The sequence below is a fragment of the Lynx canadensis genome, chromosome E2 (genome assembly GCF_007474595.2).
Source record: "Lynx canadensis isolate LIC74 chromosome E2, mLynCan4.pri.v2, whole genome shotgun sequence".
NCBI classification, from domain to species: Eukaryota; Metazoa; Chordata; class Mammalia; order Carnivora; family Felidae; genus Lynx; species Lynx canadensis.
Window position 1 is genome coordinate 50410294 of NC_044317.1, and position 19686 is coordinate 50429979.

Genomic DNA, 19686 nt, shown 5'->3' on the forward strand with positions numbered 1-19686 from the left:
CGTGTCTCTCGGGGCTTCTCTGCCTCGGTCTGTCTTGTCTTTTTTATCTCCGCTCTCTTCACAGGTCTCTGCGTCTCTGTGTGTTATCTCTTTGTCTCCTTTTGCCTCTCCCTCCGTCCCCGTGTGGGGGTCTCTCAGTCTTTGTCGCTCTCTGTGTCTCTGTTCTCTCTGTCTCTGTGTGTCTCTCTTTCCCTGTTTCTCCCTCCTTTATTTATTTATTTATCTATTTATTTATTTAGTCGCTCGGGTCTTTTGGCTCCCTTTACATCTCTTTGTATGTCTGCGTGTCTCCCTACTTCTGTCTCTCTAGCCTTGTGTCTCTTTGTCTCTCTATCTCTGCATCTCTCTATCTTTCTCTGCGTCTCTGGCGCTCTGCCTAGGCGTTTCTCTCCCCTTCTCTTCCGGTGAGTCTCCGCTCTCCTGTGAGAACACGCTCCCTACCGACGCGCCCAGACCTGCCTCCGCCCCCGGAGCCCCCGGCTAGCCCGGGCCTGCGCCTTTAAGGGCCGGCGGCAGAGGGCGGGGTCTCCGCGGCCCCGCCCTACCCGCCCCTCCCCCTGACGTCCCTTCCTCCCCGGCCCCTCCACCGCCTCCCTCCGCCGCCGCCCGGGCCGGCTCCGCGCCCCCTCCCCGGCCCCCGCCCGCCCGTCTGCCCGCCGCCCCCATGGCGCCCCGGGCCGCCACTGCGCGGGGCCACTAGGACCCTCGGCGTCCCCTTCCCTTCCCCGCCCTGCCCCCTCTCCCGCGGCGCGAACCCGGGTGTCCACGGCACCCAGCTTTTGAGCTCGCGTCCCCAGGCCGGCGGGGGGGGAGGGGAAGAGAGGGGACCCCGGGACCCCCGCCCCCCCCACCCGGCCGCCCAGTCCCCCGGGACCCGGAGAAAATGTCTTCGCGGACGGCGCTGGCCCCGGGCAACGATCGGAACTCGGACACGGTGAGTGGGGCCCGGCCCCTTGGGGAGCGCCGGTCGGGTTCAGCCGCCGAGCCCCTCGTCCTGGTGTGCCCCGCGCCGCGCGAGCCCCTACCTTCGTTCCCCCGGCTCGGCCCAGCGTGCCACCTCCCGACCCCGGCCCGGACTTCCAGGCCTCTCGACCCTCCCCCACTCCAGCCCAGCCCGACCCCTGCGGGCGCCCCTCTCCCGGGACCCCTCTCTTGTCCCTCTGCAGACCGCTTCCGCTCGGGTCTCTCCCCTCCAGGAAGCCCCCTCCCCTGCCTTCCAGGAGCCCCTCCCTTCTCCGCGTGTTCTTAAGCCCCTTCCCCTCCTGGCTGCCTGCATCCGACAACTCGCCCCCTCCAGGATTTGCAGGGCTCCTGACCCCAAGGCCCGGCCCTGGCCCTCTCCCAGGAAGGCCCGGCCCAGTCCCGCCTCTGGCTCCGGCCTTCCCCATCTGGATGTGGGTGCCGGGCTCCCCAGGAACCCCCCTTCTCTCATTCTCAGCCCTCCGCCCCTCTGGATCCTCCCGGATTCTGTGGGCACCCCCTCACAGGAAGCCGGTTTCCACCTTTCCTGGGCCCAGGGCCCTTTCTAGCTTGTTCAAGGTCTCTCCACTCCCAGGCCTGGTCCCTATCTTCCAAGCAGCCCTGTCCCTGGATTCCCAGTACCCCGGCTCTCCCCTAGCACCCCCCTCCCCTGGACCCTCTCTGGTGTCTTCTCCCGGGCAGCCTTGGCCTCCAACTTCCAGGCCCCTAGCCTAGTCTATTTCTAGGCCCTGGGCTAGCCTGACTCCAGGCCTCATCCTGCCTGTATCAACTCCTCAGCTCCCGGCAAGCCCCCTCCCCAAACCCCCAGGACCCCCTTGACCCCCTCCGAGGCCAGGAGCTTCCTCACAGGACACCACTCCTTCCACTGATCTCCAGGTCCCCCCATCTCTTCTGCCCCAGGGCCTCCCTCTTCCTTGTGTGTGTGTGTCCGGTGGGGGGGGGGTGTCTGGCCTCCCAGGGAAGCCCCCTCAACTTTGGAGGCCTCCCCCAGCCCACAAGGCTTGGCCCCAGATCCTTCTTCCAGAAGACTCCTGGACTCAAAGCGTCTGGTCTGGTCTTAGCTGTAAGACCTCAGCTGTTAAGACCTTAGCTCGTCTCTTGGAGGTCTGTCTGTTGGAAACCTCCTCCCCAAGTTTCTAGGCCCTTTTGACCGCCTCCAAGGCTCGGGCTTTCTTCTCCTTGTCCTCTGGGACTTGCATGCCCCGAGACCTTTCTCTGCTTCTGAAGACTGCTCCTAGAAACCCCGCTTCTTTAACTTCTAGGAGTTACCTTGGCCCCTGAGTGCCACTTCCCCATGGCTTTAACCCTTCCCAGGCCCCCTGTCCCTATACCACAGCCCAGAACAATCCTGGGAGACCCCCCTCCCCATCTCCCTAGTTTCTGATTACTCTCAGCCCTTCTAAAGAGCCTCTCCCACCAACCAATGCCAGACTTATTCCCAGCTGGGGTCTTTGTCCCTTTTCCCTTAGACCTCTGCCAGGTCCCTGCGTGCGTGCGCGCGCGCACACACACACACACACACACACACCCCTGCCTGCCAGCCGCCCAGCCACCCTCACTCCAGATCTCCACCAGAGAGATCTGTCTCTGCCCCTTCCTCTTGCCAAACCCTCCCTCACAGAGATCCCCTCAATACCGTGGTGCCGCAGCCCACATACAATAGGTCGTACCCTGATTTGGAGTCTCCGATGAGATACCCACCCTTCCCCCCCGCCCCCAAGTCACTCAGGAAGTGCCAGGGAGCCCACAGGCCTGGGTTCAAATGCTGGCACTCTCTGCCAGCTGGTTTACACTGTGCCCTCAAACTACCGGGTCGTCTTCTCCGAGCCTCAGTTTCCTGTTTTGAAAAATGGGGATGCTCAAGTCCCTCAGAGGATTATTCGAGATGCCATGGGTGAAGCCCGGCACATAGGACGCTCTCTACACATGTTCACTGCTATGGTGACTACGGACATGAGTCAGACGGGCCGTGGAGTCCCAACCTGGGGCTGTCATCGGTTGTCGCGTGCGCTTACAGATCCTCTCCCTGCTCAGGACCTCGGTTTATCTCTAAGTAGGGTTGATGATAGCACCTCCCTGTTAGGGATGTTTTAAGGAGCCGAGAGATGCTGGGAGCAAACCACGCTTGTAGCTGTGCTGTTATTGTTACTTTGATTGTTCTGATAAGCATGGGTTCAAATCTAGTTTCTGTCCCTCCCTCGCTGTGTGATCTCAGGCAAGTGACCTCACTTCTGTGAGCCTCGGTCTCCTCATCTGTAAAATGGGGCTCATCCGAACGCTTCCTCCTCTTTTTTCGTCCAGATTTGTGCACGGTGGGCATTTGAAGAGGGCTAATCCCCTTCTGTCCTCTTGTCTCCTCTCCTCCCAACTAGTCTGTAAGTCCTGCTGGTCAGCCCTGGCTGGGGCTCACCTCTCCCTCTGGAATCGGAGGTCGCGGGCTCCTCCCCTGCTCCCGAGTTACCACGACGACAGCCATGTGGGGTCACGCTCCCCCACCCCAAGTCCCAGGCCCCCCCACCGCCCAGCCTCTCTGGAGGTTCCCTAGCAACGGGCCCGGTGTTGGGGCGCCAGCCGGGCGGGAGGGAGGGAGCTGGGCCAGCTGGTGGTGCCGGCCAATTTTAGCTCCCGCCCCCGGCCCCTGGGGGCTTTGTCACCTACTGCCCCAGCTGCCCCTTGCAGGGGTCCCTCCAGCGTGCTGCCTTCAGTGGGGTGCCAGCCCACCCCCAGTTGGCTCCCCTGGTGCCACCTAATGGGGATTCTTCTTCTCCAAGCCCTTATCTCTGTGGAGATCAGGGGCCTCATCAGCCAGGATCTCCACCTCCCTTCCCACCCTCCCTCCCCTGGGAGGAGACCTGGGGTTGTGAGCCGACAGGGGCAGGAGGTAGGAAAGAGCTGGGCACTCAGGAGCCAGCAGGTCTGGGATCGAATCCCCGCCACTCTGCTTCGGTGCCCTGTGACCTTGGCCAAGGGACTTACCCTGCCTCAGCCTTGGGGTCCCTGTCTGGAGAATGCGGATCGTGACTGGTCGCACAGGGGAGGCCCAGGTGAGGACACAGCGGCCGGCCGGCCGGTGTGTGGCTGGGGCTGCAGCGGTGGTGGTGGTCTTTCAGCCCCTTGTGGGGACCATTGTCTTTCCTGCCTCTTGTGAGTGAATCGAGTGACCTTGACAAGGCACCTCTCTCCCCAAGCCTCAGTTTCTTGTCTGGAATATGAGGAGGTAGGTCCTGCGGTCACCGGGCTAGCGTGGGAATTGAATGCAGACGAGGTGCCTCCTGGTCCGGGCCGTGGCCCGTATAAAAGCTGCTTAATAAAAATGATGTGGGAGTGTGAGTCCGTGCGCTGGGCGACGGTGAAGGCCATCAGCTCTGGGGTAAGCGTTGTCCAGCTCTGGGCCTCAGTTTCCCTGCCTTAAAAACGGCGATGAGGACACATTAACGGCCAGTGCTCATTAAATCGCGGTCATCATCACTTAGTTAAGTAGCCACGCGGATTCCCTGCAGCAAGCCCTCGTCCTTGGCCTTCTCTCTTCCTCAGCTCCCTTTGTCCACCTGCCTCCCACCCCCGCCCTGGGAAGGGCACGGGGGCAGCACAGGGTCTGAGCAGAGCCGCCTTGGCTCGGGCCTCTGGCTGCCTCCGTCGCCTGCACCCTGGGCCCCAGCGCTGAAAGGGAGGCACAGTCCCTGGGGCTGACAATCAGGACAGGGCAGCCCGGAGCAGGCAGTGACCTGCGGGGGAGAGGCCCAGGAGGGACAGGACGGCAGGAACAGAACATCGGGGCCAGATGGGAGGGCTGGCGTGGGAGACCGCCGGTCAGGGCGTGGATGGAGCCACAGAGGTTCCCAGGGCGGTGGGGGGTGGGGGGAGCGACGGTTGGGGTTGGGGGGGAAGCAACAATGTTTTCCACGGAAGGAAGGTGACCGTGCAGGGCTAGCCCGTCAGGGCAGAATGAAGGACTGTTGGTCACAGTGTTTGAAGTCGGATTTGGGGCAAATAGGGAGCGGAAGAAAATGTTAGGACCAGTAAACTGGGAATAAAATGTTGTTCATGGGCTTCAGAGCAGAGCTACGGGGCCTGACAGGGAGGGGATGGGTGACCTGGGACGTCAAGAGCAGTGAGAGAGACCTGGGGCCCGGTGTGGCCGCCAGATTGAGGACCCGGACTGGGGTTGAGGGCCGCAGCAATTCGAAGAAAATACTATGTGGTCTCAGCAACTAGAAGAGGAAGTTGGGGGTAGGCCGCAGGGAGGGGTGAGGAGGAGGCCTGATGTCGGGGACCCCCGGCTGCTGCAGAGTTGGGGGGCGTTTATGTTCTTGGAGGCGTCCGTTTGTAGAGGCGGTGGGGGCGGGGGGACCCAAAGGCATTGTGCTTCTCTCGGGCCTGGGTTTGAGAAGGACCACGAAGGGGCCGGTGGCCAAGGCTGGCATCGACCGCCCCGGCCCACAGGTGCCATTGACGGTGGGATCGGGCAGGCGCTGCCCCACCGCTCACACTGTGTCTCCGCCGTCCAGCATGGCACCTTGGGCAGTGGCCGCTCCTCGGACAAGGGACCATCCTGGTCCAGCCGCTCCCTGGGTGCCCGCTGCCGGAACTCTATCGCCTCCTGTCCCGAGGAGCAGCCCCACGTGGGCAACTACCGCCTGCTGAGGACCATCGGGAAGGGCAACTTCGCCAAAGTCAAGCTGGCCCGGCACATCCTCACTGGCCGAGAGGTGAGTGGGGGGATGGGTGGGGCTCGGCCCAACCCTGCAGCACCCGCGTGCGTTGTGGGAGGTGGGGCGAGGTCAGACTTGGCCCTCGCTCTGCTTTGTGACCTCAGGTACATCCCTGGACTCTCTCCAGGGCAGGTCAGGACATCTCAGATTTTTCTAGAACAATCCAAGTAGAACTGGGCTACCGTGGGAATTAAATGTACCTGAGGTCCTTATTAGCCCAGGACTTAGCCCACAGTAAATGCTGTTTAGTAAAAACGATGTGGGCGGGGCGCCTGGCCAGCTCAGTCCGGTAGAACATGTGACTCTTGATCTCCGGTCCTGAGTTCAAGCCCCACGTTGGGCCTAGAGTTTACTTTAAAAAAAAAAAAAGGTGTGGGAGTGTGAGGTGATGAAGACTGTCAACTCCGGAGTAAACGTTGTCCAGCTCTGGGCCTCAGTTTTCCCACCTTAAAACAGGGATGATGACGCATTAATGGCCGGCACTCATTAAATATTGGTCATCATCCCTGGAATTGTCGGGAACTCTCAGATGGCAGGCAGAGAACCGTGTGTCGTAGCTCTAAGAATTCTCACGGCTTCTGTGGCTAAACCTGGACAGCATCCCTGTTTCACTGGTAGACTTTGGTTCCACCGAACCTCGCGGCAATCTTCATGAGAACTCGCGAGAACTTGAATTCTCTCTCTCTCTCTCTTTTTTTAATGTTCATTTTCGAGAGAGAGAGAGAGAGAGAGAGAGAGAGAGAGAGAGAGCGCATGAGTGGAGGAAGGGCAGAGAGAGGGAGACACAGAATCCGAAGCAGGCTCCAGGCTCCGAGCTGTCAGCACAGAGCCCGAAGCAGGACTCGAACCCACGGACCGTGAGATCATGACCTGAGCCGAAGTCGGATGCTTAACTGACCGAGCCACCCAGGTGCCCCTTGAATTCTCAGTTAGGCACAGTCTGAGTCTCCCCACCTCCCCTCCAAGAGTGGGCATGTGTTGGGAGTATGGCAACATTATTGCAAAAGGGCCCACGCAGACCTTGTAATCTGGATATGAAGCCTCTCACTCACTTTTGGGAGGAGAGTATGACTCTTCTGTACCTTCATTTTAGAGAACATGGCTGGAGCGATTTCTCCTGCCTCGGATGAGCTCTCTTCCTGCCCCCACACCATCTACTCCAGACACACAAAAGATACCAGGCCCCACTGGTTTTATGGGCACATTCTACCAAACATTCCAATTTTATGCCAATACTTCCAGAGACCAAGGAAAGAAATGCCGCTGCCCAGCCGATTTTAAGTGCTAGCTGGACAGTGACCAAAATGTCAGAACCGGCTCTGAACACTATGACGGGCCGGCCTTACACGCGAACATCGATACAAAAACCTTAAACAAAATCGGAGCAGATAGACGCGGGCACATCCATTAAAGAAGGCTGTGTGATGACAAAGCTCGGTTCGTCCCAGGAATACACAGTTCTTTTCAAATTGACAATTTATTCATGTACTTCGCCACATTCACAGACTTGAGGAGAGAGACCATATGATCCTCTCGATACTGGCATAAAAAGTGCGTGACAAAATTAAAAACCCGTTTTTGAGGATGTGAGGAAAGCTAACGGACCCTCTCCCGCACGGAGAACGTGTTGTTCCCCTCGTGTGGATCTTGAACATGATTCCAGGGGCTTCTCAGAGGACCGGCTTCTAAGGAAACAGGATCTCCCGGGGGAAGGGTTCTGTAATCCAGGATATCTGGAGGTGACCAGGCCCCAAAACCCTTCAGGGAAACGAGAGACCTAGAGCTGAGTTTGGCCCCTCGCTACTGAAAAACTTACGGTGCTCTGCCCCAAAGTGCAATTCAAAATAATATTGAATTCAAATTCAGTATCAACCACACTGCAAGATAAATATAAGGAGAGTTTAATCACTTTCTGATTCTTCCTCCATGGTGACTGCCTCAAAGCTCTTTTAGAACAAGGGGTGCTGGGGCGCTTGGCTGGCTCAGTTAGGAGAGCATGCGACTCTTGACTTCAGGGTCTTAAGTTCAAATCCCACGTTGGGCGTGGAGCCTACTTAAAAAAAAGAAACGAAGGGGGCACCTGGGTGGCTTAGTCCGTTAAGCGTCTGACTTCAGCTCAGGTCATGGATCTCACGGTTTGTGGGTTCGAGCCCCGCGTCGGGCTCTGTGCTGACCGCTCGGAGCCCGGCGCCCGCTTCGAATTCTGTGTCTCCCTCTCTCTCTGCCCCTCCCCCGCTCATGGTCTGTCTCTCAAAAATAAATAAACGTTAGGGGCGCCTGGGTGGCGCAGTCGGTTAAGCGTCCGACTTCAGCCAGGTCACGATCTCGCGGTTCGTGAGTTCGAGCCCCGCGTCGGGCTCTGGGCTGATGGCTCAGAGCCTGGAGCCTGTTTCCGATTCTGTGTCTCCCTCTCTCTCTGCCCCTCCCCCGTTCATGCTCTGTCTCTCTCTGTCCCAAAAATAAATAAACGTTGAAAAAAAAAAAATTAAAAATAAATAAATAAATAAATAAATAAACGTTAAAATTTTTTTTTAAAAAATTAAGAAAAGCCAAAAACGAAAAACTTAGGGGCGCCTGGCTGGCTCAGTCGGAGGAGCGTGAGGCTCTTGATCTTGGGGTCGTGAGTTCAAGCCCCACGTTGGGTGTAGATGTTACTTTAAAAAAAAAAAAACAAAAAAGCCCTTGCGTGATCTGAGCTGGGGTAGCCTTTCCCAGCTCAAGAGCCCTCGGCACTTTGATCTTTTCCCCCTTCCTTCCACCTCCAGGTCGCCATCAAGATCATCGACAAAACCCAGCTGAACCCCAGCAGCCTGCAGAAAGTGAGGCCCAGGGAGAGGGAGCAGGGGGGGGACAGGTCGGGAAGACAGTCTTTGAAACCACCCACCGTCATCTTTCTCTTTCTTCTGTTTTGGCCGTGTCCAGCTGTTCCGGGAAGTCCGCATCATGAAGGGCCTAAACCACCCCAACATCGGTGAGGAGGGGAAGAGGATGGGCTCGGAGGCTATGAGCTGGGGCACTTGGCAGAGGAGCTAGTCAGGGGACAGAAGAACCGGCAATTCTAACAGTTAGAAAGACCTGTTTGCTCTTGGCAGTATTGCTGCTCGCTGGCTGGGTGACCTTGGGCAAGTCATTTCACCCCCCTGAGCCTCAGTTTCCTCCTCTGGAGTGGGGCTGATAAGGGACCTACTTCAAGGTCATTGTGAGGATTGGATAAGATCGAGCCTTCGAAACCCTTCCTTCAAAGCTGCGCTGTGGGAGCTGGTCTGATTATCGGTAGCAGCCGCTGTCGTTGTCATCGTTAGGCAGAGGGGGGAGGGGGGTCTTTACCTAGAGAAGCAGGATTTGGCCTGGCCTGGATGGGGCCACAGCATTTATTCATCCATTTGTTTGTTCACTCGGAAGTGTTTATTGAGTGGCTGCATTATGCCAGGGGCTGGGGACATCAGGCATAGGCAGTGAAGAAGACAGACACACACCTTGGCCTCACAGAGCCCGCTTTCTTCCGAGAAAGTAGGAAAGGTGGTGAAGTAGGGCTGAGGAGTTTGGAAAACGTTGCCGTCAGTAGGGAGCCATTGAGTGTTCGTGAGTGGGGGGGTTCTGGTTAGCACACGCATAGTTAGAACTGTGGGTGGAGTTGGGGGGAGTGCGTCTCTTCCCGAATAACCCCCTCCCTCCCCGGTCATTGCAGTGAAGCTCTTCGAGGTGATCGAGACGGAGAAAACTCTGTACTTGGTGATGGAATACGCAAGTGCCGGTGAGGCCTCCCTCCCCGCCCTGCCCACCGCGCCCCGCACGCCCCTCGCTGACCCCACTTTGGCCTCTGCCCTGCAGGAGAAGTGTTTGACTACCTCGTGTCACACGGCCGCATGAAGGAGAAGGAAGCTCGAGCCAAGTTCCGACAGGTGGGGGGGCGGGGGGGTCACAGCTGCTGGCCGGGCTGGACGCGGTGCCTCGGTCCCCGGGGAGGAGGGACGGGGCGCTCTGCACGGGTCTGGGCTGACCGCTGGCCCCGGGGGCTTCAGCCTGGGTGGGAGTGAGGGTGGCCCGCTGGGTGCCCACGAGCGTGCAAATGCCCAGGTGTGAGGATAGCCTGATGGCAGGCGTGCAGGTGTGTGGGTAAAAGGACACGCTGAGGGGGTGTCTGGCCAACAGGGGTGAAGGGTGGAGCGCGGGCGGTGTTGGTCCGGGACTGTGCTGAGTGTGTTGGGGCCGAGTGTTTCTCTGCAGGTACGCAGCATTCTCATGTGTGTTTCTGGAAAGCCGGGAGGGGACTGGCCGTGGTGTCCCGGTTCTGACGCCCCTGCCGGGAGGGTGTCTGGGTGTCTGAGGCCGTCTGGGGGGTCTGAGTGGAGTCCTGCAGCCGCGGGTCCCAGGGGCGTTCCCTGCTGTGACCGAATCGGAGCGTGAGGCCCCGGCATCTCGGCCTGTGCCTCGGGGAGGCCTGGGGTCCTGGGTCTCGGTTGTGAGTAGGGGTCTGAGAGAGGCCGCGGGGTTCGGGGTCTCGAGGGACTGACCCTCCCTGCTCTCCCCTCCAGATCGTGTCGGCTGTGCACTACTGTCACCAGAAAAACATTGTACACAGGGACCTGAAGGTGAGCCCCCCACCCCCGCGCAAGCTCCCCATCTCGGCCCACAGACACCCCCCCCCCCCCACGCACGCGTATTTGTCCCCAGTCCTGCCTTCAGTCGCCCTGGGGTTCTCCAGTAGCCTCCGCATTCCCCCCTCTTCTCCCGTGCTCCTCCCTCAGCATCCAGGGCTCCTTGACTTTTTCCCAAGCTGTTTCGGCAGAGGAAGGGCCAGCAGATAGGGGAGCAGGTAGGGCGGCGGGGACAGGAAGAGAGAACAAAGGGAAAGAGACAAAATGTCCTGGGGCGCCCCGCACGGTTCCGTGTGTGCCAAACAAGGACACGGGCTGCGATAAAAGGGTTCGCCACCCTCAGAGCCTCTGGAGCCTTGGCATCTCTCAGACTTCAGAACATCCAGGAATCTTCGAGAACTGAGGTTCATAGAACCCCAGAGTCACAGGGCCTCCGGGTCTCAGAATCACAGGCCTCTCAGAAGTTGAGGAGGACCTTTGAGAGGGAGCCCCTGAGGCAGCCCCGGGCGGGGAAGGGACTCAGCCAGCCTGGACCCCGGCCGCCTGGTCGAGGTGAGCAGGGGCAGCCCCTCGAGCCCTGCTCCCCACCCCAAGAGAGCCCCCCACCCTGAGAGAGCCACACTGAGTCAGGGCTTCTTGTCCTAGACCGGAGAGAGAGAAACGTTTGTCCTGCTCAATCAATCGAGTTGTCTTGACTATCGTTTCTTGAGCCACCTACTGTGTGCTAGGCGCTGTGCTTTAAGGAAGGTCTTCTCGAGGTATCTGTAGTGAAGGACCAGGTTTGTTTTAATATTTTCAACTCCCAGTCCATTGTGATGGATACGCTTGTGAAGTGCATACAATAAAGGTGAAAAAGGGGCGCCTGGGTGGCGCAGTCGGTTAAGCGTCCCGACTTCAGCCAGGTCACGATCTCGCGGTCCGTGAGTTCGAGCCCCGCGTCGGGCTCTGGGCTGATGGCTCAGAGCCTGGAGCCTGTTTCCGATTCTGTGTCTCCCTCTCTCTCTGCCCCTCCCCCGTTCATGCTCTGTCTCTCTCTGTCCCAAAAATAAATAAACGTTGAAGAAAAAAAAAAAAAAATTAAAAAAAAAAAGGTGAAAAAAAAAAAGTCCAAAATACAAGACCCAATTTAAAAAAACAACAACAACTATGATTACATTCAAATGACATAAAAAATCAACTGTCACGTTGCTGTAGAAGTTTCTAGACGTTCTCTCTGTGGGTACCCGCCCTCTGAGAAAGCCCCTTAGAGGCTTGGGGGTTTGTTTGCCCTGTGCGGGTGCTGGAGATTCCCATCACCCGGAGGAGGCACGCCCCCTGGTGGAGGGTCCTGGAAGTGGCTGAAAGGGATTTCGGGGATCTGGTTGGTGCACCCAGTGGGGGGGAACCAACATAAGGGACCAGCCCACATGTGGGGTTGCGGCTGGATTGTGGAGCCTCAAATTCTGGGACCAGAAGTATCACCCCTGAGCGAGATCGAGAGGCCATTACATTGAGGTTTGGGGACGATCCCTCTGAAGTGTGTGTCTTTGGGGGTTCGCTCCCCCCTGTGGGGTTGGAGGGGGGGAGGGTGGGTAACCCCGAGGGTTAGGAGGTAGGGAGACCATGAGGAAGCCAGAGGTGCTGGCGGCCTGACTGGGGAAGGGCCGTGGTTGGGAGGGGCCACACGTGGACGACACTTTGAAGGGTGGATCTGTGTGTCCCCAAAGCCGTAAGAGGCAGGGAGCTGGAGCCTCCTTCCAACGCCCAGGCCGTGGGGACACCGTTTCTGCCACTTTCTTGCTGTGGGCATGACTTGCATCCTCCCTAAGCCTCTGCTTCCTCATTCGTGAATGTATTCCTCGTTATACGAACACGTACCACCAAAGGTAGACAGAACCTTGATTTTTTTTTTTCATTTTTCATGGGTCTTGAGCAGTCAGTCCTCATGTTTGTTTGCTTTTTTTTTTTTTCCTGCTGGGTAAACTAAGGCCCAGAAAGGGGCAGGAGGTTGCCTGAGGACCCCCAGCTCTGCAGACCCCATAGGATAATGCCATACGGCATTTAGGATTCACTGAATCCTCAAACAGCCTGCTGAGACAGAAGCTGTGATTATCCCCCTTCTGCGGACGAGGAAACTGAGGCCCAGGCAAAGCCACTGCCCCAGGTCACATGGGGAGCAGGGGACCAGACCACAGGCTGTCCAGGCGGGCCGGCTCAGAGCCTGTGCTCCCGTCTGCCATCTGCCACACACGTCCACCTTCTACCCTCTCCCAGGCCGAGAACCTCTTGCTGGATGCCGAGGCCAACATCAAGATCGCCGACTTTGGCTTCAGCAACGAGTTTACCCTGGGCTCCAAGCTGGACACGTTCTGTGGGAGCCCCCCGTATGCCGCCCCGGAGCTGTTCCAGGGCAAGAAGTACGACGGGCCAGAGGTGGACATCTGGAGCCTCGGTGTCATCCTGTACACCCTCGTCAGCGGCTCCCTGCCCTTCGACGGGCACAACCTCAAGGTGCTGGGCGGGGCTGGCGTGGAGGTCTTAATCTCCTGGGGAGGGTCTCTCTGGTAGGCCCCCGGCCCCTCCCCCCCACACCTCCTCTGGAGAGGGCCAGAGGGGCGGGGCTGGCCTGAGGTCACACGGCAAGAAGGTTGGGGGGGGGGGGGCGGGTCCAGGCAGGACCCGGGTCCCCACCATGGGTCGTGTGGCCAGCCCCAGCGGACCGTGCTGTGCTGGGGTTCAGGGCATGGGCTTTGCAGCCGGCAGGCTTGAGTTCAAATCTCAGCTCACTCCCTCATTCACTCAGTAAATATTCATTGCCCACCATTGGGGGGGGCGGGGATCAGGTTGTTTTAGGTTTTACAGATACCATATGAAGAAAAGAGACAAAAATCTCTGCCTTCATACGTGCTGGACCATGGGTGAACCTTGAGAAGACAACCAAAGTGGGAAAAGCCAATCACAAAGGCCACCCATCATATGATTCCATTTCTATGAAGTGTCCAGAACGGGCAAATCCCTGGAGGTGGGAGCAGATGAGTGGGTATCTCAGGCTGGGGGAGTTGGAGAACAGGCTTAACTGACTGGTGATGGCCACACCACTCGGGGAATGTACTCGAAACCTTTGTGTAGGGTACCGCAAACAGAAAAATCCCTGCCCCCGGGGGAGGGAGCAGAGCGGGGCCAAAAACAAAATAAATAAGCAAAATGCATAATATTATGTCAATGTCAAATGCTGACCAGTGCTGGGGGGCGGGGAGGGGGTGCGTGGAGGGGTGGGAAGTATGTGGTGAGTGGCAGGATGGTGTGAGGTTTTCTTCTCTGACCTTTTGGGGTTTTTTTTTAATGTTTTATTTTTGAGAGAGAGTGTGTGAACAGGGGAGGGGGAGAGAGAGAGGGACAGAGGATCTAAAGCGGGCCCTGCCCTGGCCTGATGCGGGACTCGAACTCCCGAACCGTGAGATCATGACCTGAGCCGAAATCAGGAGTCAGACGCTTAACCCCCGAGCCACCCAGGTGCCCTCCGTTCTTTGACCTTTTTATTCTGAAACGTGGCCAGTCTATGGAGAAGTCGCAGGACTGGGACAGAGAACACGTAGGACCTTTCAGGACATGCTCCGGCCACGTTTGCCATCAGTCTGCACGGGCACACGCCGTTGCCTCTGCCATTACTGATGGGACGTTTGGGGGTCGGCCGCAGACACGATGCGCCTCTGTCCCTGCGGGGGGACACACAGCAGGTATCTCCTGAGACTGGACGTTTTCCTGTCTACAGTCACACTCGGGGAAAATCCAGCCAGGGTGCAGTCCTGGCCTGCAACCCACGACCATCCTCCGATGTCCCCAGTCGTCCTGAGAAGGTCCTCGTAGCTGTTTTTCTCCCGCACCGGCACTCGGGCTCCCGAGTCGTCTGCAGCTGACCTGTATCTTTCATCTCCTGTCATGTGGAGCAGCAATTCTGTCCCGCGTGGCATGGCTTTGTGGCCATCAGGCCACTTGTGCCACAGGGCCCCCCCTCGGTTTGGGGTGACCCGCGTCTCCTCGCGATGGGGTCCCAGGGGTGCGTTTTGGGGCAGGAATTCCACAGCCGGGATGCTCGGTCCTGCTCGAGGTGGCCCGCAAGGAGCGTTCAGAGGTCAGGAAGTCACTACTGGGGACAGGCCACCAGAGCAGGGACCTGAGTGATGAGGAGGAAGGAGCCCCTTCTTCACAGAGGCCTCAGCTGAGGCGCTGACCCCTCTGAGCCTCAGTCTCCCCTCTGTTCGGTGTCCATAAGGTAACCAGCTATGTAGCAGCGGCTCGAGGGCTCGCTAAGATCAGACGTCCGAAGTGCTCACCCTCACAGAGTAATCTCTCTGAGCCCCGGGCATCAAGCCAAGAGACTTTTTTAGAAGGCTAGGCCACCTCCCACCTGCCCCAGGCCCTTGTCACCTCCTGCTGTCCTGGTTTCCCACCCTCAGCCTTTCTGGGCAAAGGAGACATGCAGCTAGGGACAGGTCCCCGCTCTGTCATTTCCTTGCTAAGCGACCTGGGACATACTCCCTTTCAGAACCTCAGTTTCCCCGTCTGTAAGATGGGGACATTGAGAGTATGCACTGACGGCCAGCCTGGGTGTCTAAAGCCCTCCACCAGGGCCTGGCATCTGGCCAGGGTGTTACACTTGGGAGCCACACTGGTGGTGGCGATGGCGATGGCCCCTTGGCGACTCCTCATTAGCACGTGACAGTGGCAGCGTGGTGCGGTGGTCACGTAGCACGGGCTCCGGAGCCAGACTGCCTGGCTTGGAACCCTGGCCCTGCCATTTCCCGGCTGCACACTCCTAGCACCAGTGACTTAACCCCTCTAAGCCTCAGTTTCCTGGTCTGAAAAACGGGCAGCATAGCCCTGCTTCACAGCATCGTCGGGAGCACAGAGGTAACTTGCGTAAAGCACTCAGAACATGGCCTGCGCGGGGTAAGTGCCCTGCTCGGAAAGCGATACTCGTTAGTATTAAATATTCACGACCCTCCGGGCTGTAGTGATCTGGAGACCCAGGAGGCTCCCAGCCCTTTCAGGAGGATGCCCAGGAGGGGAGCTCCCAGCCCAGAGCTCCACCCAGAGATCCCGCCCCCCCACCCCCCTACCCAACACCGGTCCCCCCTCCGTTTCCTGTCTCCCCCCAGTTCTTCTTCAGGATGGAAGGGGCTGTCCCTGGCCTGCCATGCGGCTTGGAGTTTCTTTCCTCTGTCTTGGCAAGGTCCCTCAAAAAAGGCCCTTAAAAAAGAGAAAAAGGTCTGCCTGTAAATGGGCTCTCATGCTTTGAGACTGCCAGCGTCTCACAGTTCTTTGGAAAGACAGGCATGCCTAGGGAAGGGGGGAGCCGAGGGGTGGGAGGCAGGAGGGCTGGATCCCCGCCCTCTTCATAAACCTAACAGTTAAGTCGCACTTACCCTGGGCCAGACGTGTGCTGTGCATTTTACTTATGTAGCGTTATGGGTGCTGTGAGCCCTGGGTCCCCAGACGAGGAGACTGAGGCCCGGGTGCTGACTCCCCTCTTCCTGGCTTGTAGAATTCGCTTTTCTCGGTGGGATGTCCTCTGAATGAAAAATGCTTTTTTTTTTTTTTTTTTTTTTGAAAATGTCTACACCTGGTACGGGGTTCCCATTGTACAGATGGGCAGCTGTGGTCAGGAGAGAGGGGTGGGGGGTTCTGCCACCTGTCGCTTCTGTCAGGAGATTGGGAGAAGGAGTGTGTGTGTGTGTGTGTGTGTGTGTGTGTGTGTGTGTGAGATGGGTCAGGGAGGCCGGGTGGATCCCTCCCCCAGTAACCCCGTCCCCCTAGGAGCTGCGGGAGCGAGTCCTCAGAGGGAAGTACCGGGTCCCTTTCTACATGTCAACAGACTGTGAGAGCATCCTCCGGAGATTTTTGGTGCTGAACCCAGCTAAACGCTGTACTCTCGAGGTAAGCCCCGGTCCCGGCCCCCTCTCACTACAGCCTTCTTGCCCTCACTCTCGTCTCCTGTGCCCATCTGCCTGAGATCGCTGCTGGAAGGTGGGGGGAGCCGGGCAGCCCGAGAAAAGGCTCCCGGGCCCGTCTCGACGCCACCCCCAGCTTCGCCCACTCCCCGCCATGCCAGTAATTAGCTAATGAGCTCCTAGGCTGATTACAGGGTGCCGGGGACCCAGATGATGCGGAGGAGGGAGGTGACATCGGGAGGCTCCGATGGTGGGGGGGGGGGGTGCTGGCTCTCAGGAAGCCCTCGATTCTGGGGTGTTAGGTCTTGGAGGGGGTGGGGGGGGCAGGGCACGCAGCCCTACTTGAGGGCCTGCCTGGGAGACGAGGAACTGTATTTTCCCCGGTTTTGTCTGACGTCTGTCTTCCCCCTTCCCTATCCTGCCCGCGATTCCTGCAGCAAATCATGAAAGACAAGTGGATCAACATTGGCTATGAGGGTGAGGAGTTGAAGCCATACACGGAGCCCGAGGAAGACTTCGGGGACACCAAGCGAATCGGTGAGGGTCGGGGAGAGCGGGCACCCCAGCTCCTCAGAGCCACGCCCCCTCCCCCCCCCCCCGAGCCAGGGGGAGGAGCTTCCCAGCACCTACAATACCCCTTTGATGAGCGCAAGGCAATTAGGGAGAGTGAAGTCGGGGCTCTGATCCCCGTGCTGCTACTCGCTCGCTGTGTGACCCTGGGCAGGCGGCTTCCCCTCTCTGTGCTGCCATTTCCTCATCGGTAAAATGGGACAGCCATAGAACCTATCATAGGGCTGTTGTGAATATTAAGTGAGTGAACCCACATAAAGCACTTGGTTTTGACTCTTAAGACACAAGAAGAAATCACAGCTCACTTCCAGAAATGTTTGGGCACAAGTCATTGGTAATCTGTACGTTTGGGGAAAGCCCCTATGTTGGCATGTGCCTCACCCACCAACCCTTTGGTCTCAAATCCTCCAGCCTGGAACCCTTGAACTCTGGACCCCGAAGGCATTAGCCCCGCAAGAGCCCCTTAGGAGCCGTCCGCTCACTGGCCGTTATACAGTGGAGGAGACCAAGGCCACCGTCAGAGCTGGTTACATTAGTCAGGACTTTTGCGGTTATATGTTAATGGAAAACCCAAGCCATTCTGGCTTCAACCAATAATAATAATAGGCTGAGCCATTTGAAATTGGTATTTTTATGGGTCAGAATTTGTCAGCGTTAGCATCTTTATCTGGTATAACCTACAAGAGGTAACTTATTCACATAACTGAAAACGCCAGGGTATGTCGACCTTCAGGCACAGCTGGACCCAGGCGCTCAAAGACAGTCGTTGGAAATCTTAGTGGTGGCTCCTGTCCCCAGAGGCTCACGTCACAGGAGCAAGCTGGCAACAGCATATACTAGGGGCCCGGACACCCCATCAAGGAAAGAAGGCACTTTCCTAAATGTTCCAAGGGAAGCTCTAGGCTGGTACCCATTGGCTACCCCTGAACCAGGCCGTGGGGATGGAGTGCTCTGATTGGCCAGAACTGGGTCATATGCCCATCCTGAACCAATCAGTGTGGTTTGGGGTGTAGAGCGTTCTGAGTGGCCAGACCCGGGTCATACGCCTGCCGTGAGCCAATCAGTGTGGTTATGGGGATGGACTACTCTGTTGGGTCAGGCCTGGGTGTTACACCTGCCCTTGGGGGCTTGGCGCAGGCAGGAGTGGGCCAGGTGATCCAAGAGGGAAAGAAATGTTCTTCCAAGGAAATCGGGGTGCTGCCGACAGAAGGGGGAATGGATACTGAACAGGCCAAAGAGCAGGCGTTACTGTGTGGGGCAGAAGCGAGTCCAAGGGAAGGGTCTGGGGAGATTGAACCTCCTCTCCATCCCCCTCTCCCAGAGGTGATGGTGGGTATGGGCTACACGCGGGAAGAAATCAAAGAGGCCTTGACCAGCCAGAAGTACAACGAAGTGACCGCCACCTACCTCCTGCTGGGCAGGAAGACTGAGGTCAGAAGGCGCCAGGGGCATTTGGGATGCGCGATGCCCGGGGTGGAGGGACTTCTGGGGCAGAGCGGGGGCAGAGGCTGAGGCTCTTCGTCTGTCATCCTCCTGCAGGAGGGTGGGGACCGGGGCACCCCGGGGCTGGCCCTTGCACGGGTGCGGGCGCCCAGCGACACCACCAATGGAGCGAGCTCCAGCAAAGGCACCAGCCACAGCAAAGGGCAGCGGACCTCCTCGTCCACCTACCACCGCCAGCGCAGGCATAGCGACTTCTGTGAGTATGGCCCCACGCCCTCCCACACCGTCCCTGCGTTACATCGGGGTCACCTGCACCAGAAGCCCACTGGAGCCAGCTGCAGAGGAGAGAGGAATTTTGCATAAAGATTGCAGGGATGGTACAGGGAACTTGGAGGCGGGAATGCCCAGCCAGGATCAGGAAGGGATTAGAAACTGGAAAAGCAGCTGGAGTAGACACCCTCTGTTCCTCTGGTTTTGCCTTTTTCTCTCACTTATCTCACCTTATCTTTTTCCTAGTTTCTCAATTCCTTCCATCTCTGTTTTGGAGACCAGCCCAAATGGTAGCATGAATCCCTTTGGTCCACTTGTCAGGCACAGAGTTCTCATGTCAGGGTCCACTTGGAATTTAGCCACTGTGATGGGGACACAGGAGGACACATTGCACAGAGTGGCTGCCGAGAGCTTGCCCTCTGGCTCTCCTCCGCGCTGAAAGGATGGGAGGCCCTTCCTAGTGGAAAGGGGCTGGGCGGACACCTACTTGGACCCCACATTCTGTAACTGAAAGATAGTCATCACCCACAGAAAATAGATCCCACAACCACCACCACACATTAGGCATGGACGCTTCTCTTACCTACACCCTCCTCAAATGTTAATCCTCCCAACTATCTTTCTTAAGATTCTTTTATTATTTTTTTTAATGTTTGTTTATTTTTGAGAGAGACAGAGCATGAACGGGGGAGGGGCAGAGAGAGAGGGAGACACAGAATCCGACGCAGGCTCCAGGCTCCGAACTGTCATCACAGAGCCCGATGCGGGGCTCACACTCACGAACCAGGAGATCATGACCTGAGCTAAAGTCCGACACGTAACCGACTGAGCCATCCAGGTGCCCTGCCCCCAACTATTTTTTAAGCAGCTTTGTTGAGATATAATTCACATACCATACGATTCACCCAAGGTGGACAATTCAGTGGCGTTAGTGTATTCACAGAGTCGTGCGGCCAGCCCCACAATCCATTTTAGCCCATATTCATCGCCCCAGAAAGAAACTCCACAAGCCCTAGCCAGCCATCAACCCCCAAACCCCCATCCACCGCCCCCAGCCCCTGAGAACCACCAGTCTATTCCCTGTCTCTACAGATTCCCCTATTCTGGACATTTCTTATAAGAAGAAGTTTACAACATGTGGCCTTTTGTGTCTGGCTTCTTTCACTTAGGCTAACGTTTTCA

General features: G+C 57.7%; 1 protein-coding gene across 2 annotated transcripts in view; it reads left to right on the forward strand.

The window, feature by feature from the left end:
* The first annotated feature begins 625 nt into the window (after nucleotides 1–625).
* The window catches only part of MARK4 (microtubule affinity regulating kinase 4), a 34656-nt gene continuing 15595 nt past the window's right edge, over nucleotides 626–19686 (forward strand). Inside the window, exons 1-12 of one of the 2 annotated variants that reach the window (XM_030297865.2) lie at nucleotides 626–934; nucleotides 5490–5690; nucleotides 8459–8512; nucleotides 8616–8664; nucleotides 9382–9447; nucleotides 9525–9595; nucleotides 10229–10285; nucleotides 12545–12781; nucleotides 16088–16207; nucleotides 16659–16758; nucleotides 18113–18222; nucleotides 18331–18490. In XM_030297865.2, the coding sequence (XP_030153725.1) occupies nucleotides 884–934; nucleotides 5490–5690; nucleotides 8459–8512; nucleotides 8616–8664; nucleotides 9382–9447; nucleotides 9525–9595; nucleotides 10229–10285; nucleotides 12545–12781; nucleotides 16088–16207; nucleotides 16659–16758; nucleotides 18113–18222; nucleotides 18331–18490 (1276 nt within the window). In that variant the 5' untranslated portion in view covers nucleotides 626–883. The remainder of the gene's footprint in view (nucleotides 935–5489; nucleotides 5691–8458; nucleotides 8513–8615; nucleotides 8665–9381; nucleotides 9448–9524; nucleotides 9596–10228; nucleotides 10286–12544; nucleotides 12782–16087; nucleotides 16208–16658; nucleotides 16759–18112; nucleotides 18223–18330; nucleotides 18491–19686) is intronic. The other variant, XM_030297866.1, reaches the window with a different exon arrangement.